A 17992-nucleotide genomic window follows, 5' to 3' on the forward strand; every position below is an offset into this window, starting at 1 on the left:
AGCTCTGTCCATCTGTCCCGAGGTCCATCCCTGTGTCCCGAGCTCCATCCGTCTGTCCCAAACTCCATCCATCCCTCTGTTGCTGTCATAGAATCATAGACTCATAGAATCGATGAGGTTGGAAGGGACCTTTAAGATCATCGAGTCCAACCTTTAGCCTACCCTGACAAGAGCCACTTCTAAACCGTGTCCCTCAGTGCCCCATCTACCCTTTTTTTAAACACCTCCAGGGATGGTGAATCCACCACCTCCCTGGGCAGCCTATTCCAATGTTTAATAACCCTTTCAGTGAAAAAATGTCTCCTAATATCTAATCTAAACCTCCCCTGACGTAACTTGAACCCGTTTCCCCTCGTCCTATCACTTGTCACCAGGGAGAAGAGGTCAGCCCCCATCTCTCTACAACCTCCTTTCAGGGAGTTGTAGAGGGTGATAAGGTCTCCCCTCAGCCTCCTCTTCTCCAGGCTAAACAACCCCAGCTCCCTCAGTCGTTCTTCATAAGGTTTGTCCTCCAGACCCCTCACCAGCTTTGTAGCCCTTCTCTGGACACGCTCCAACACCTCAATGTCCCTCTTGTAGCGAGGGGCCCAAAACTGAACGCAGTACTCGAGGTGGGGCCTCACCAGTGCCGAGTACAGGGGGATGATCACTTCCCTAGTCCGGCTCACCACACTATTCCTGATACAGGCCAGGATGCTGTTGGCCCTCTTGGCCACCTGGGCACACTGCTGGCTCATATTCAGCCGGCTGTCAACCAAGTCCTTTTCTGTCGAGCTGCTTTCAAGCCACTCTGCCCCAGTCCTGTAGCGCTGCATGGGGTTGTTGTGTCCCAAGTGCAGGACCCGGCATTTGGCCTTGTTGAACCTCATACCATTGGTCTCAGCCCATCGGTCCAGCCTGTCCAGATCCCTCTGCAGAGCCAACCTACCCTCAAACGGATCAACATGCCCGCCCAGCTTAGTGTCACCTGCGAACTTACTGAGGGTGCATTCGATCCCTTCATCCAGATCATTGATAAAGATCTTAAAGAGAACCGGCCCCAGCACCGAGCCCTGGGGGACACCACTTGTGACCGGACACCAACTGGATTTAACTCCATTTACCACCACTCTCTGGGCACGGCCATCCAGCCAGTTTTTTACCCAGCGAAGAGTACACCTGTCCAGGCCATGAGCAGCCAGTTTCTCCAGGAGAATGCTCTGGGAAACGGTGTCAAAAGCTTTGCAAAAATCCCAGTAGATAACATCCACAGCTTTTCCCTCATCCACTAAGTGGGTCACCTTATCATAGAAGGATATTAGGTTTGATAGGCATGACCTGCCCTTCACAAACCCATGCTGACTGGGCCTGATCACCCTGTTCTCCTGCATGTGCCGTGTAATGGCACTGAGGAGGATCTGTTCTGATCCTCCTCCACTGAGGAGGATCTGTCCCTGTGCTTGCGTCTGTCTGTCTCTCTGTGTCCTCGTGTGTCCATCTGTCCCTCTGCATCCCCGCGTTGGTCCCTCTGCAGCCTTGTGTGTATCTGTCCGTCTGTCCCTCTGCGTCCTTGTGTGTCCGTCTGTCCCTCTGTGTCCCTGCACATCCATCTGTGTGTCCATCTGCCCACCCGTGTCCATCTGTCTGTCTGTGTCCGCCTGTCCGTCCGCCTGCCCACCCGTGTCCATGTGGCTGTCCATGTCTGTCTGTCCATCCATCTGCCCACCCATGTCCATCTGTCTGTGTCCGTCTGTCCGTCCGCCTGCCCACCTGTGTCCATGTGTCTGCCTGTCCATCCGTCTGCTCACCCATGTCCGTCTGCCTACCCGTTGTCTGTCTGTCCATCCATCTGCACACCCATGTCTGTCTGTCCGTCTGCGTTCACCTGTCCATCCGTCTGCCCACCCATGTCCATCTGTCCATCTGCACACCTATGTCCATCTGTCTGTGTCCACCTGTCCGTCCATCTGCCCACCCGTGTCCATCTGTCCGTCTGTGTCCACCTGTCCATCCGTCTGCCCACCCGTGTCCACGTGTCCACCTCCATCCATCTGCACGCCCATGTCCATCTGTCCGCCCAACCCGTGTCCATCTGTGTCCACCTGTCCATCTCTCTGCCCACCCATGTCCATCTGTCCGTCTGCCCACCCATGTCCATCTGTCCGTGTCCACCTGTCCATCCGTCTGCTCACCCGTGTGTCTGTCCGTCCATCTGTCCATCTGTGTCCATCTGTCCATCTGTGTCCATCTGTCCATCCGTCTGCCCACCCATGTCCATCTGTCCATCTGCACACCCATGTCCATCTGTCCGTGTCCACCTGTCCATCCGTCTGCTCACCCGTGTGTCTGTCCATCCATCTGCCCACCTGTGTCCATCTGTCCATCTGTGTCCACCTGTCCATTTGTCTGCTCGCCCATGTCCATCTGTCCATCCACCTGCCCACCTGTGTCCATCTGTCTGTCTGTGTCCATCTGTCCATCCATCTGCCCACCCGTGTCCATCTGTCTGTCTGTGTCCACCTGTCCATCCGTCTGCCCACCCGTGTCCACGTGTCCGCCTCCATCCCTCTGCACGCCCATGTCCATCTGTCCACCCAACCCGTGTCCGTCGGTCCATCTGTGTCCATCTGTCCATCCGCCTGCCTACCCATGTCCGTCTGTCTGTTCGTGTCCACCTGTTTGTCCATCTGCCCACCCGTGTCCATGTGTCTGTCCATGTCCACCTGTCCATCCGTCTGCTCACCCATGTCCATCTGTCCGTCCATCTGCACACCTGTGTCCATCTGTCTGTGTCCACCTGTCCATCCGTCTGCCCACCCGTGTCCACGTGTCCGCCTCCATCCACCTGCACGCCCATGTCCATCTGTCCGCCCACCCGTGTCCGTCTGTCCATCTGTGTCCACCTGTCCATCCATCTGCCCACCCGTGTCCATCTGTCTGTGTCCATCTGTCCATCCACCTGCCCTCCTGTGTCCATCTGTCTGTCTGTGTCCACCTGTCCATCCGTCTGCCCACCCGTGTCCACGTGTCCGCCTCCATCCCTCTGCACGCCCATGTCCATCTGTCCACCCAACCCGTGTCCGTCTGTCCATCTGTGTCCATCTGTCCATCCGCCTGCCTACCCATGTCTGTCTGTCTGTTCGTGTCCACCTGTTTGTCCATCTGCCCACCCGTGTCCATGTGTCTGTCCATGTCTGCCTGTCCATCCGTCTGCTCACCCATGTCCGTCTGCCCACCCATTGCCTGTCTGTCCATCCATCTGCACACCCATGTCTGTCTGTCCGTCTGTGTCCACCTGTCCATCCGTCTGCCCACCCATGTCCATCTGTCCGTCCATCTGCACACCTGTGTCCATCTGTCTGTGTCCACCTGTCCATCCGTCTGCCCACCCGTGTCCACGTGTCCGCCTCCATCCACCTGCACGCCCATGTCCATCTGTCCGCCCACCCGTGTCCGTCTGTCCATCTGTGTCCATCTGTCCATCCGTCTGCCCACCCATGTCCATCTGTCCATCTGCACACCCATGTCCATCTGTCTGTGTCCACCCGTCCATCCGTCTGCTCACCTGTGTGTCTGTCCATCCACCTGCCCACCTGTGTCCATCTGTCTGTCTGTGTCCACCTGTCCATCCGTCTGCCCACCTGTGTCCACGTGTCCACCTCCATCCACCTGCACGCCCATGTCCATCTGTCCACCCAACCCGTGTCCATCTGTCCATCTGTGTCCATCTGTCCATCCGCCTGCCCACCCGTGTCCGTCTGTCTGTTCGTGTCCACCTGTTTGTCCATCTGCCCACCTGTGTCCATCTGTCCGTCCATGTCTGCCTGTCCATCCGCCTGCTCACCCATGTCCATCCGTCTGTTCGTGTCCACCTGTCCGTCCATCGGCCCACCCGTGTCCATCTGCCTACCTGTGTCCGTCCGTCCGTCCATCCATCTGCACGCCCATGTCCATCTGTCCGCCCGCCTGTGTCCGTCTGTCCGTCTGTGTCCACCTGTCCGTCCCCCTGCCCACCGCTGGCCGCCTGTCCCTCCGCCAGGGAGCGGCTGCGGGCGGAGGAGGCGCTGGCGGAGGAGCAGCAGCGGGTGGGTGCCCTGCAGCAGGAGCGGGCGCAGCTGCAGCGCCGGGGCGAAGGGCTGGAGGACGCCCGGGACGAGGCCACCCGCGCCGCCGAGGACGCCCGCCAGCAGCTGGAGCACAGGTGGGGGCGAGGCGGGGGGGGTGACACGACACACCAACACGTGGAGGGTGGGGGGAGCTGCCACCCCCCCCCGGGGTGCTGCGTGACAGCGGGTGCTGCGAGATAGTGGGTGCTGCAGCATCCCCCTCCCCAAAGCGGGTGCTGCAAAATCCCAGTGGGTCCCCTGCACCCCCCCCCAAGAGGGTCCTTCGAACCTCCCCCCCCCACCCCCCCCCAAAGGTGGGTGCTGTAACCCCCCATCAAGTGGGGGCTGCAAAATCTCAGTGGGGCCCCTGAAGGCCCCCCGGGATGGTCCCCTGAAGCCCCCTCCCCACCGATGTGGGTGCTGCCACCTCCCTCCCACCCCCAAACTGGGTGCTGCAACCCCCCCACCCTGTGGGTGCCGCAAAATTTCAGTGGGGTGCTGGAACAACCCCCCCCCCCCCCCACTCCAAGTGGGGGCCGCAAAATCTCAGCGGGTGCTGCAACCCCCCCGCGAGTGGCTCCCCTCAGGGCCCCCCCCCCCCCCCCAAAAGCGGGTGCAGCAGGCCCTGCTGCCCCCAAGCGGGTGCTGCAAAAGAGTGGGTGCTGCATTTCCCCCCCCCTTCCCCGTTCCCCCCCCACCCCACCCCCCCGTTAGCCAGCAGCAGGCGGAGGAGCTGGAGGCGCAGCGGGCCGGGGCGCAGCGGGAGCTGCTGGAGGCGCGGGAGGCGCTGAGGCGGGCGGCCATGGAGGCCGAGGTGGCGAGGGGCGAGCGGGAGGCGCTGGCAGAGGCGCTCAGCAAGGTGGGTGCCCCCATCCACACCCCCCCACCCCCCCCCCCCACCCACTTCCCCCCCCCGGGACCCCCTGCAGCGGGTGCAGCCCTGTGCAGTGGGTGCAACAACACCCACCCCCATCAGGCTTAGCCCCCTCTGCGGCGGGTGCAACCCCTGCACCAAGTCGTCCCCCCCCCCCCCCACACCATGCAGCAGGTGACCCCCCCTCCCCCCTGCACTGGGTCGGGCCCCCCCCAACAAGCACTGGGTGCCCCCTGTGCGCTGGGTGCCCCCCAAGCAGCAGGTCCCCCCCCACCACCACCATGTACTGGTACCCCCCCACCCCCCATGCGCTGGGTGCCCCCTGAGCACTGGGTTGTCCCCCCCCCCGCCATGTATTGGTACCCCCCCCCACCCCAAGCACTGGGTACCCCCCAAACAGCAGGTTCCCCCCGGCTATGCGCTGGGTGCCCCCCCATGCAGCGGGTGCCCCCCAAGCAATGGGTGTCCCCCCCCGTGCCCTGGGTGCCCCCTGAGCACTGGGTCGTGTCCCCCCCCATGTATTGGTACCCCCCCCAAGCACTGGGTACCCCCCAAACAGCAGATCCCCCCCCCCCGCTATGCACTGGGTGCCCCCCCAAGCACTGGGCTTCCCCCAAAGCACTGGTAACCCCCATGCCCTGGGTGTCCCCCCCATGCCCTTGGTGCCCCCCGTGCTCTGGTTGCCCCCCCGTGCTCTGGTTGGCCCACCATGTCCTGGGTGTCCCTATGTCCTGAGTGCCGCCCCCCAAACAGCAGGTCCCCCGCATGCCCTGGGTGCCCCCCCAAGCAGCAGGTCCCCCCCCACGCTCTGCGTGCCCCCAGTGCTCTGGTTCCCCCCATGCACTGGGTCCCCCCATGCACTGGCTGCCCCCCATGCCCTGGTCGCGCCCCCCCCCCCCCCCCATGCCCTGGTCCCCCTCATGCACTAGGTGCACCCCCATGCCCTTGGTGCCCCCCGTGCCCTGGTTGCCCCCCAAGCAGCAGGTCCCCCCCATGCCCTGGGTGCTCCCTATGCCGTGGTCCCCCCCATGCACTGGGTGCTCCCATGCAGCAGGTGCCCCCCGTGCCCTGGGTGCCCCCCCATACCCTTGGTGCCCCCCATGCCCTGGGTGCCCTCCAAGCAGCAGGTCCCCCTCAAGCACTGGTACCCCCCCATGCCCTGGGTCACCCCCCATGCACTGGGTGCCCCCCATCCAGCAAGTGCCCCCCCCATGCCCTAAGTCCCCCCTGTGCCCTGGTTTCCCCCCATGGCCTGAGTGTCCCCAAGACGCAGGTGCCCCCCGCCCCGTGCCCTGAGTGCCCTCCGTTCCCTGGGTGCCCCCCATGCAGCAGGTGCCCCCCCATACCCTTGGTGCCCCCCAAGCAGCAGGTGCCCCCCCCATGCCCTGGGTGCCCTCCGTTCCCTGGGTGCCCCCAAGCAGCAGGTCCCCCCCATGCCCTGGGTGCTCCCTATGCCGTGGTCCCCCCCATGCCCTGGGTGCCCCCATGCAGCGGGTGCCCCCCGTGCCCTGGGTGGCCCCCCATACCCTTGGTGCCCCCCATGCCCTGGGTGCCCTCCAAGCAGCAGGTCCCCCTCAAGCACTGGTACCCCCCCATGCCCTGGGTCACCCCCCATGCACTGGGTGCCCCCCATCCAGCAAGTGCCCCCCCCATGCCCTAAGTCCCCCCTGTGCCCTGGTTTCCCCCCATGGCCTGAGTGTCCCCAAGACGCAGGTGCCCCCCCCCCCCCGCCCCGTGCCCTGAGTGCCCTCCGTTCCCTGGGTGCCCCCCATGCAGCAGGTGCCCCCCCATACCCTTGGTGCCCCCCAAGCAGCAGGTGCCCCCCCCATGCCCTGGGTGCCCTCCGTTCCCTGGGTGCCCCCATGCAGCAGGTCCCCCCCATGGCCTGGGTGCTCCCTATGCCGTGGTCCCCCCCGTGCCCTGGGTGCTCCCATGCAGCAGGTCCCCCCCATGCCCTGAGTGCCCCCCAAGCAGCAGGTGCCCCCACCCGCGCTGTCCCCCCCCCCTCCCCAGGCTCAGAGCAGCTGCGGGGAGCGGGCGGCGGCGGAGCGGGCGGCGGCGGCGGAGGCGGCCCGGCTGCGGGAGGCGCTGGCCAGGACCAGCGAGCTGGCGGCCGGGCTGGCCCGGGAGCGGCGGGAGCTGGCCCGGGGGCTGGCCCGGCTGCAGCAGGAGCGGGAGAGCGGCCGCAGCCGCAGCCGGGAGCTGGGCCGGGAGCTGGCGGCGCTGCGGGGGAGGCTGGAGCGGGGCCGGCGGGCCGGGGCGGCCGAACGGCTGGGGCTGGAGCGGGCCCGCCGGGCGGCCGAGGAGGGCTGGCGGGGGCTGCGGGGCGAGCTGCGGGCACTGCGGGGCCAGCATCTCCGGCTGCGCCAGCACCTGGGCCAGGTGGGGCGGGGAGGGGAGGGGAGGGTGCAGGGGGCGACTGGGAGGGACGGGGAGGGTACAGGGGGGACTGGGAGGGACGGGGAGGGTACAGGGGGCGACTGGGAAGGATGAGGAGGGTGAATGGGGTAACTGGGAGGGATGGGGAGGGTGCAGGGGGTGACTGGGATCACGCATGGGGCAACTGGGAGGGATGGGGCGGGTGCAGGGGGTAACTGGGAAGGATGAGGAGGGTGCAAGTGGTGACTGGGAGAGATGGGGAGGGTGAATGGAGTAACTGGGAGGGATGGGGAGGGTGGAGGGGGGGACTGGGATGGATGGGGAGGGTGAATGGGGTAACTGGGAAGGATGGGGAGGGTGCAGGGGGGGACTGGGAGGGATGGGGAGGGTGAATGGGGTAACTGGGAGGGATGGGGAGGGTGCAGGGGGCGACTAGGAGGGTGAATGGGGTTACTGGGAGGGATGGGCAGGGTGTCCAGGGTAACTGGAAGGGATGGAGAGGGTGCAGAGGGTAACTGGGAGGGACGGGGAGGGTGCAGGGGGGAACTGGGAGAGGTGGGGAGGGTGTATGGGGTGACTGGGAGGGATGGGGAGGGTGCAGGGGGCGACTGGGAGGGGTGGGGAGGGTATATGGGGCGACTGGGAGGGACGGGGAGGGTGCAGGGGGCGACTGGGAGGGGTGGGGAGGGTGCAGGGGGTGACTGGGATCATGCATGGGGCAACTGGGAGGGATGGGGCAGGTGCAGGGGGTAACTGGGAAGGATGAGGAGGGTGCAAGGGGTGACTGGGAGGGATGGAGAGGGTGCGAGGGGTGACTGGGGAGGGTGCAGGGGGTGACTGGGAGGGATGGAGAGGGTGCGGGGGGTGACCGGGATCATGCAGGGGGCAACTGGGAGGGATAGGCGGGTGCAGGGGGTAACTGGGAAGGATGAGGAGGGTGCAAGGTGTGACTGGGAGGGATGGAGTGGTTGCATAAGGCAACTGGGAGGGATGTGGAGGGTGAATGAGGTAACTGGGAGGTATATGGAAGGTGAATGGGATAACTGGGATGGATGGAGAGGGTGCAGGGGGTGACTAGGAGGGTGCAGAGGGTGACTGGGAGGGATGGGGAGGGTGAATGAGGTAACTGGGAGGGATGGGGAGGGTGCAGGGGGTGACTGGGATGGTGCATGGGGCAACTGGGAGGGATGGGGAGGGTGCAGGGGGCAACTAGGAGGGTGCAGAGGGTGACTGGGAGGGATGGGGAGGGTGAATGGGGTAACTGGGAGGATGCATGGACTTGCTGGGAGGACCACGGCGGATGCATGGGGCAACTGGGAGGACGCTATGGGGCAAGCGGCCGCCTGACGCCCCGCGCCCCGCCAGGCGGTGCAGGAGCAGAACGCGGCGGGCGAGGCGCTGGCGCAGGCGCGGGGGGAGCAGGAGCGGTTGCGGGACGAGCTGCTGCGGCTCAGCCGGGCCCGCGAGGGACTGGCCAAGGAGGGGGCCAGCCTGGCCGTCCAGCTCGCCGCCGCCCAGCGCCACGGCCAGGATCAGGCCCAGGAGGCGGCCGGGCTTAGGTGGGTGCTGGAGGGGGGGTGTGAGGGTGTCTCTTCCCCACCCCGCACCATCCCCAGCGGTTTGGGCAGCGTGGCGGGCGGTGTTTCGGCAGGTCGGAGAAGGAGGGGCTGGAGAGCAGCATCTTCCAGCTGCAGCAGCAGCTGGCCCAGCTCGACACCCGCAACCAGCAGCTGGAGGCGGAGGGACGGAGCCTGCTGCAGGCCAAGGAGGCGCTGGAGGGTGAGGGGTCCCGGCCATCCTCATCTCCATCCCCATCCACGCTCATCTTCATCCTCATCCATCCCTATTCCTCCTCATCTCCATCTTCATCCTCATCGTATTCATCCCGGCCTTCATCCTCACCACTGTCATCCATCTCTATCCCCTCATCCATCCCCATCTTCATCCTCATCCCTGTCTTCATCCCCATGCCCATCCCCTTCTTCATCCTCATGCCCATCCATCCTCTTCATCCCCATCTTCATCCCCATTCATCCCTTTCTTCATACCCATTCCCATCCATCCCTTTCTTCATCCCTTTCTTCATCCCCGTCTTCACCCCATTCCCATCCATCCCCGTCTTCATCTGCATTCCCATCCAGCCTCGTCTTCATCCCCGTCTTCAACCCCATTCCCATCCATCCCTTTCTTCATCCCTTTCTTCATCCCCATCTTCACCCCATTCCCACCCAGCCCCATCTTCATCCCCATTCCCATCCGTCCCCTTCTTCATTCCCGTCTTCATCCCCATTCCCATCCGTCCCCTTCTTCATTCCCGTCTTCATCCCCATTCCCATCTGTCCCCTTCTTCATTCCCGTCTTCATCCCCATTCCCATCCATCCCCTTCTTCATCCCCGTCTTCACCCCATTCCCATCCAGCCCCGTCTTCATCCCCACTCCCATCTATCGCTTTCTTCATCCCCGTCTTCATCCCCATTCCCATCCGTCCCCTTCTTCATCCTTGTCTTCATCCCTATTCCCGTCCATCCCTTTCTTCATCCCCGTTTTATCCCCTTCTTCATCCCCATCTTGACCGCATTCCCATCCATCCCCTTCTTCATCCCCATCTTCATCCCCGTTCCTCTCCATCCCTTTCTTCATCCCCATCTTGACCCCATTTCCATCCATCCCTTTTTTCATCCCCATCTTCATCCCCTTCTTCATCCCCATCTTGACCCCATTCCCATCCATCCCCCTCTTCATCCCTGTCTTCATCCCCATTCCCATCCATCCCCTTCTTCATCCCTGTCTTCATCCCCATTCCCATCCATCCCCTTCTTCATCCCTGTCTTCATCCCCATTCCCATCCATCCCCTTCTTCATCCCTGTCTTCATCCCCACTCCCATCCATCCCCTTCTTCATCCCTGTCTTCATCCCCATTCCCATCCATCCCCTTCTTCATCCTCATCTTCGTTTTCATCCCCACCTTCCCTGCTCCATCCCCATCCATCCCCATCTTCATCCCCATCCACCCTCTCCATCTCTGCCCGTCCTCATCTCCATCCTCATCCGTCCCTCTTCCCCCCTCCCCATCCATCCCCATCCACCTGCAACCGCGTCCCCACCGTGTCCCTGCTCTTGTCCCTTAACCCACCCCCGGGCCGGGGTTGGGGGGTGGGGGGGGTTCCCCACTGACACGCTGCGGGGGGGGGGGGTGTCCCTGCAGCGGAGCTGAGCGCCGCGCGGCTGGAGCGGGAGCAGGAGCTGCAGGCCCGGCGGCAGGCGGTGGCGGCGGCCGAGGCGGCGGCGGTGACGGTGGCCCTGCAGAGCGCCCGCGACGCCCACCGCGACGAGCTCGACCGCCTGCAGCGCGAGAAGGTGGCACCGGGGGGGCTGCGGGCTTTTTTTTTTTTTGGGAGGGGTGGGGGGGTGGGGGCATGCTGGTTTTTGGGGAGAAACGCTGGGTTTTGGGGCACGTGAATGACTTTTAGGGGGCACGATGCTGATTTTTGGAGCGTGATGCTGATTTTGGGGTGCAGTGTTGGTTTTTGGGGCCTGATGCCGATTTTTAGGGGGCGTGATGCTGATTTTTAGAGCGCGACGCTCCTTTTGGGGTGCAATGCCGACTTTCGGGTCACGATGCTGATTTTTAGTGGGCGTGATGCTGATTTTGGGGGGGTGCGATGCTGATTTTGGGGCGCAGTGTTGACTTTTGGGTCGCGATGCTGATTTTTAGGGGGCGTGATGCTGATTTTTGGAGCGCGATGGTGATTTTGGGGGGGTGCAAAGTTGATTTTTGGGTTGCGATGCTGATTTTTAGGGGGTGCGATGGTGATTTTTGGGGTGCGATGGTGATTTTTGGGGTTCAATGGTGAATTTTGGGGTGCAATGGTGAATTTTGGGTCGCGATGCCGATTTTTAGGGGGCGTGATGCTGATTTTTGGAGCGCGATGGTGATTTTGGGGGGGGTGCCATGCTGATTTTGGGGCACAGTATTGATTTTTGGGGCACGATGCTGATTTTTGGGTCGCGATGCCGATTTTTAAGGGGTGTGATGGTGATTTTTGGAGTGCAGTGTTGACTTTTGGGTTGCGATGCCGATTTTTAGGGGGCGTGATGCTGAGTTTTGGAGCGCGATGGTGATTTTGGGGGGGTGCGATGTTGATTTTGGGGCACAATATTGATTTTTGGGGCACGATGCTGATTTTTAGAGCGTGGTGCTGGTTTTTGGGGGGGACACGACGCTGATTTTTGAGCGCGGTGTTGATCTTTGGGTCGTGATGCTGAGTTTTAGGTGGCGTAATGTGGATTTTTGGAGTGTGATGGTGATTTTGGAGAGGGTGCGATGCTGATTTTGGGGTGCGATGCTGATTTTTTGGAGTACGATGCTCGTTTTGGGGGGGCGCGATGCTGATTTTGGAGTGCAGTGTTGATTTTGGGGTCACGATACTGAGTTTTAGGGGGCGTGATGCTGATCTTTGGCGCGTGGTGGTGCTTTTGGGGAGGGCGCAGTGCTGATTTTGGGGGGCGATGTTGATTTTTCGGACCACGGCGCCGATTTTTAGGGGGCGTGCTGCTGATTTTGGCGGGGGGGAGGGTGTGCAACGCTGGCCGTTGGGGCGCGATGCTGATTTTTCGGTGCGCAATGCTGATTGTCGGGGTGCAGCGGTGATTTTGGGGCTGCCGTGGTGACTTTTGGGGCACCATGGGTTTTGATGGGCTCCGGTGCTGATTTTTTGGGGGCGCGATGCTGATTTTTTGGGGGTGGCAGGAGGAGCTGGAGGCCGAGCGGGGCCGGCTGGCTCGGGAGCAGGAGGAGCTGGTGGCCGAGCTGGCGGTGACGCGGCGGCAGCGCGAGAGCGAGAAGCAACAGGTGGGTGTCCCCGATGTCCCCCCATGTCCCAGCTCCCGTGTCCCCCCACCACGGGCTGAGCCGTGTCCCCCCCCGCAGGCGCTGGCGCTGCAGGAGGAGGAGCGGGCGGCGCTGGGGGAGACGCTGCGGGGGCTGCAGCAGAGCCTGGCCGAGGCCACGGCCGAGCTGGAGCAGCAGCGGCGAGAGGTCACCGACCACCAGGAGAAGGAGCAGGTGGGTGGGTGAGGGGGGGGGGGAGTCCCGGGACCACCCCCCCCCAGAATGGCACAGAGCCCCACGTGTCCCCCAGTGCAAGTCCCATGCCTGGGTGTCCCCTGCCATTGCAACCCCCCCGTATCTGGGAGTCCCCTATGTCCTCCCCCCCCCGCATTCCAAACCCCCATGCCCAGGTGTCTCCTGTGCCCCCCTCCCCATTCCAAACCCCCATGCTTGGGCATCCTCTGTGGCCCCCCCATTGCAACCCCCGATCCCTGGGAGTCCTCCGTGTCCCCCGTATCTCCCCCCCCCATTGCAAACCCCCCTGCCCAGGTGTCCCCTGTGCCCCCTCCTATTGCAAACCCCCATGGCTGGGCATCCCCTATGCCCCCCCCCCCATTGCAAACCCCCATGGCTGGGCATCCCCTATGGCTCCCCCCCCATTGCAAACCCCCATGGCTGGGTATCCCCTATGGCTCCCCCCCCATTGCAAACCCCCATGGCTGGGTATCCCCTATGGCCCCCCCCTATTACAAACCCCCATGGCTGGGTATCTCCTATGCCTCCCCCCGCATTGCAAACCCCCATGGCTGGGTATCCCCTATGGCCCCCCCCCCATTGCAAACCCCCATGGCTGGGTATCCCCTATGCCTCCCCCCGCATTGCAAACCCCCATGGCTGGGTATCCCCTATGGCCCCCCCCCATTACAAACCCCCATGGCTGGGTATCTCCTATGCCCCCCCCCATTACAAACCCCCATGGCTGGGTATCTCCTATGCTCCCCCCCCATTGCAAACCCCCATGGCTGGGTATCCCCTATGCCCCCCCCCCCCATTGCAAACCCCCATGGCCGGGTATCCCCTATGGCCCCCCCACGTTGCAAACCCCCATGGCTGGGTATCCCCTATGACCCTCCCTGCTGCAAACCCTCATGCGTGGGCATGCTCAGTGCCACCCCCGCTTCCAAGCCCCCGTACCTGGGTGTCACCCCCCCATTGCAAGTCCCAATGCCTGAGGGTTGCCCCCCCCACCCCCCCATGTTGCAAGCCCCCGTGTCCAAGCATTGACCCTCTTTCTGTGCTCAGGTGTCCCCGATGTCCCCCCACCTTGCAAACCCCTATTCCTGGGCATTCCCTATGCCCCCCCGCCATTGCAAACTCCTATGCCTGAGCATCCCCTATGGCCCCCCCCATGCCTGGGCGTCCTCTGTGCCCCCCCCATTGCAAGCCCCCATGCCTGGCCATCTCCCCTATTGCACCCCCCAATGCCCGATGGTCACCTTCCCCATTGCAAGCCCCCCCACTACACACTCCCCGTGCTTGTAGCTGCTCTAGTGACCCCCCCCCCTCCTTGCAGCCCGCTAATTGCAAGCTCCCCCCCCCACAACTCCCCATTGCAATCTCCCTGGCGATGGGGATGCTGACATGTGGTACCCAAGCATTTCCGTCCCCACTGCCATCCCCTGCCGGGACCCCGACACTGCCGGGGGGGACTCAGGGTGCTGTACCCCCCCCTCAACCTTCTGCAGAGCCTGTCTGCGGAGCTGCGCAGCCTGCGGGCCCAGGCGGAGGAGACGGCAGCCACCCACGAACGCGAGGCCAAGACTCTCCGTGAGCAAGCGACGGCGGCGGCCAAGCAGCGGGACAGTGCCCTGCGGGAGGTGAATCCCAAACCGCCCCCCGCCCCAGACCCTTTCCAACCCCCCAGAACGCCCCCACCCCCTCAACTTCCATCCACCCCGGCTGCAGGCGGAGGAGGCGCGGGCGCAGCTGCGGCTGGTGGCGGAGGCGCGGGCGGCGGGGCGGCGGGAGCTGCTGGAGGCGCAGCGGGAGGCGCGGGAGAGCCGGGAGGGCCAGGAAGCGCAGCGGCGGCAGGCGCAGGAGGCACGCCGGGCCCTGGGAGACGAGGCCAGGGAGAAAGAAGCCCTGCGGCGCTCCAACGAGGAGCTGCGGGCGGCTCTGCGGCGCGCCGAGGGCGAGCGCATCAGGTGAGGGTCAGGGGGATGCTCAGGACAAGGGGATGCCCAAGTTGGGACGTACATGGGGGGGATGCATCACCTTGGAGGGTGATGCTCGGGGTCGACGTGATGCTTGGGACAAGGGGAATGCTCAAGTTGGGAGATGCAGAGGATGGTGCGATGCCTTGAAGGGGGATGCTCCGGGTCAGGGTGATGCTTGGGGTCAAGGCGATGCTCAGGACAAGGGGGAATGCTCAAGTTGGGAGATGCAGGGGATGGTGGGATGCCTTGGAGCGTGATGCTCGGACAAGAGTGATGGTTGGGACATGGGGATGCCCAAGGTGGGACTTGCACGGGGTGATGCGGCACCTTGAAGGGTGATCCTCAGGATCAGAATGATGCTCGGGGTCGGGGTGATGCTCAGGACAGGGGGAATGCCCAATTTGGGAGATGCAGGGGATGGTGCGATGCCTTGGAGGGGGATGCTCGGGGTCAGGGGGATGCTCAGGACAAGGGGATACCCAAGTTGGGGCTTATATGGGGTGATGCAGCACCTTGGGGGGTGCGGGTCGGGGTGATGCTTGGGGTCAGGGTGATGCTCAGGACAGGGGAATGATCAAGTTGGAAGATGCTGGGAATGGTGCGATGCCTTGGAGGGTGATGCTCGGGACAAGGGTGATGCTCAGGACAAGGGGATGCCCAAGTTGTGACTTACATGGGATGGTGGGATGACTTGGAGAGCGATGGTTGGGGTTGAGGTGATGCTTGGGACAAGGGGATGCTCAAGTTGGGAGATGCAGGGGATAGTGGGATGCCTTGGAAGGTCATGCTGGGGACAAGGGTGACGCTCGGGATCAAAGGGATGCCCAGTTTGGGAGATGCAGGGGATGGTGGGATGCCTTGGAGCATGATGCTCGGACAAGAGTGATGGATGGGACATGGGGATGCCCAAGGTGGGACTTGCATGGGGTGATGCAGCACCTTGAAGGGTGATCCTCAGGATCAGAATGATGCTCGGGGTCGGGGTGATGCTCAGGACAGGGGGAATGCCCAATTTGGGAGATGCAGGGGATGGTGCGATGCCTTGGAGAGTGATGCTGGGGGTCGGGGTGATGCTTGGGACATGGGGATGCTCAAGTTGGGAGATACAAGGGATGGTGTGATGCCTTGGAGCATGATGTTCAGTGTCAGGGTGATGCTCAGGACAAGGAGATGCTCAAGTTGGGACTTAGATGTGGTGATGCAGCACCTTGGAGGGTGATGCTTGGGGTCAGGGTGATGCTCAGGGCAGGGGAATGATCAAGTTGGAAGATGCTGGGAATGGTGCGATGCCTTGGAGGGTGATGCTCGGGACAAGGGGATGCCAAGTTGTGACTTACATGGGATGGTGGGATGACTTGGAGAGCGATGGTTGGGGTTGAGGTGATGCTTGGGACATGGGGATGCTCAAGTTGGGAGATGCAGGGGATGGTGCAATGTCTTGGAGGGCGATAGATAGGGTCGGGGTGATGGCCAGGACAAGGGGGATGCTCAAGATGGGACTCATATGGGGTGGTGTGATGACTTGGTGGGTGATGCTCAGAGTTTGGGTGATGTTTGGGATAAGGGCATACATGGGAGGGTGCGATGACTTGGAGAATGATGCTCAGGGTCGGGGTGACGATTAGGCCGTGGGGATGTTCACGTTGGGAGATGCAGGGGATGGTGTGATGCCTTGGAGGGTGATGGGTCCAGGTCAGGGTGATACTTGGGACAAGGGGACGGAAGTTTGGGGATCGGAGGATGCACTGGAACAGGATGCCCGGGACAAGGCGGATGCACGGGGCGAGCGGTGCTTGGGATGGGGCAGTGCCTTAGAGGGGGATGCTGGGGGACAGAGGGGGAGTTTGGGGTGGCAGTGCTCAGGGTGGGGGCTGCCCTGATAGGGCGATACCCGGCAGGGGGGGGTACCTAAGGCGGGGGGGATGCTCAGGGGTGGGGGAATACATGGGATGGGGATGGCTTGGAGCGGGACGCTTGGGACCGGGGCTGGCTCCAGACAGGGCGATGCTTGGGGCGATGCCAGGGATGGGGAGATGCTTGGGGCCAGGGTGATGCCTCCCGGGGCGGGTGATGCCAACCCCTTGTCCCCCCCACCCCTGCTCCGTCAGCCTGAAGCGTGCCGGCGAGGAGAAGGAGCAGCAGCTGGCGCTGGTGGAGGACGGGCGGGCGGCGGCGGAACGGGAGGTGACGGAGCTGCGGGCCACCCTGCGGGAGCTGGAGCGCGCCCGCCTCGACGCCCGCCGCGAGCTGCAGGAGCTGCGCCGGCAGGTGAGGAGGAGGAGGAGGAGGATGGCAGGGACCTCCTCCCCCCTCCCCGCCCCCCACCTCCCACCCATCGCCCCCCCCCAGCCTTCCCCAGCCATCGGGGGTGTCCCCAAGCCGCCCCCATCTCCTGGGTGGGCAGGTGAAGGACCTGGACAGCGAGAACAGCAAGAGGAGCAAGGAGGTGGGCGAGCTGCAGGCGCGCGTGGCCCTGGAGGAGCAGCGGGAGGAGGAGAGCCGCCGCCAAGCCTTCGGCCTCAAGCAGAAGGTGGCGGAGAGCGAGGCCAGCACGGAGGCCGCCAGGAAGGAGGTGGGGGGCGTCCCTCAGGGTCCCCAGTGTCCCGTTGCTCGCTGCCCCACCTCCCGCCGCCTCCCCATCGCCCCACAGCTCGGTACCCTGCGTATCGAGGTGTCCCTGGCCTTTTGCCCCATAGCTGTGTCCCCGGGTGTCCCCACTACTCCGTTGCTTGATGCCATGTCCCTGGGTGCCCCCGTCACCTCACTGCTCGGTCCCCTGTGTCCCCAGCGCCCCACCGCTCTCATCCCCTGCATCCCTGTGAGTCCCCCATCACCCTGTTGCTGAATCCCCTCCATCCCTGGGGGTCCCCTGTCACCCTATTGCTCCATCCCCTGCATCCCTTGGGGTCCCTTCTGTCCCTGGGATTCCCCATATCCCATTGCTCTATCCTTGGGGGTCCCACATACCCTATTACTCCATCCCTTGCATCCCTGGGGGTCCCCAATACCCCACTGCTCCATCCCCTGCATCCCCATCACCCCATCGCTCCATCCCTTGCATCCTTGGGGGTCCTCCGTCCCCCATCACTCCATCCCTGGGGGTCCTCCATCCCCCATTGCTCCATCCCTGAGGATCCTCCATCCACTGTTGCTTCATCCATTGCATCCCCGGGGGTCCTCCATCCCCCATCGCCCAGCCCTGGGGATCCTCCATCCCCTGTTGCTCCATCCCCTGCATCCCTTGGTGTCCCTTCCATCCCTGGGGTTCCCATATCCCATTGCTCTATCCTTGGGGGTCCCACATACCCTATTACTCCATCCCTTGCATCCCTGGGGGTCCCCAATACCCCACTGCTCCATCCCCTGCATCCCCATCACCCCATTGCTCCATCCCTTGCATCCCTGGGGGTCCTCCATCCCCCATCACTCCATCCCTGGGGGTCCTCCATCCCCCATCGCTCCATCCCTGAGGGTCCTCCGTCCCTTGTCGCTCCATCCCTGGGGGTCCTCCATCCCCCGTTGCCCCATTCCTTGTAACCCATCACCCATCTCTCTGCATCCTGCACCCCAACCATTCCCCTGTGACCCCCTTTCCGCCCCCCCGC

The 17992-nt window shown here is 63.5% G+C and overlaps 1 protein-coding gene across 12 annotated transcripts in view; it reads left to right on the top strand.

The window, feature by feature from the left end:
- CROCC (ciliary rootlet coiled-coil, rootletin) overlaps positions 1-17992 on the top strand; it is a 39232-nt gene that overhangs the window by 12362 nt on the left and 8878 nt on the right. For all 12 annotated transcript variants that reach the window (XM_074609513.1, XM_074609525.1, XM_074609516.1 and 9 more), the window contains 12 exons: positions 4019-4180; positions 4800-4944; positions 6973-7341; positions 8704-8897; positions 8990-9117; positions 10546-10697; positions 12091-12192; positions 12271-12405; positions 13917-14048; positions 14137-14375; positions 16496-16655; positions 16792-16959. In XM_074609513.1, the coding sequence (XP_074465614.1) occupies positions 4019-4180; positions 4800-4944; positions 6973-7341; positions 8704-8897; positions 8990-9117; positions 10546-10697; positions 12091-12192; positions 12271-12405; positions 13917-14048; positions 14137-14375; positions 16496-16655; positions 16792-16959 (2086 nt within the window). The remainder of the gene's footprint in view (positions 1-4018; positions 4181-4799; positions 4945-6972; positions 7342-8703; positions 8898-8989; positions 9118-10545; positions 10698-12090; positions 12193-12270; positions 12406-13916; positions 14049-14136; positions 14376-16495; positions 16656-16791; positions 16960-17992) is intronic.

This window comes from Larus michahellis, chromosome 16 (assembly GCF_964199755.1).
Source record: "Larus michahellis chromosome 16, bLarMic1.1, whole genome shotgun sequence".
Classification (NCBI taxonomy): Eukaryota; Metazoa; Chordata; class Aves; order Charadriiformes; family Laridae; genus Larus; species Larus michahellis.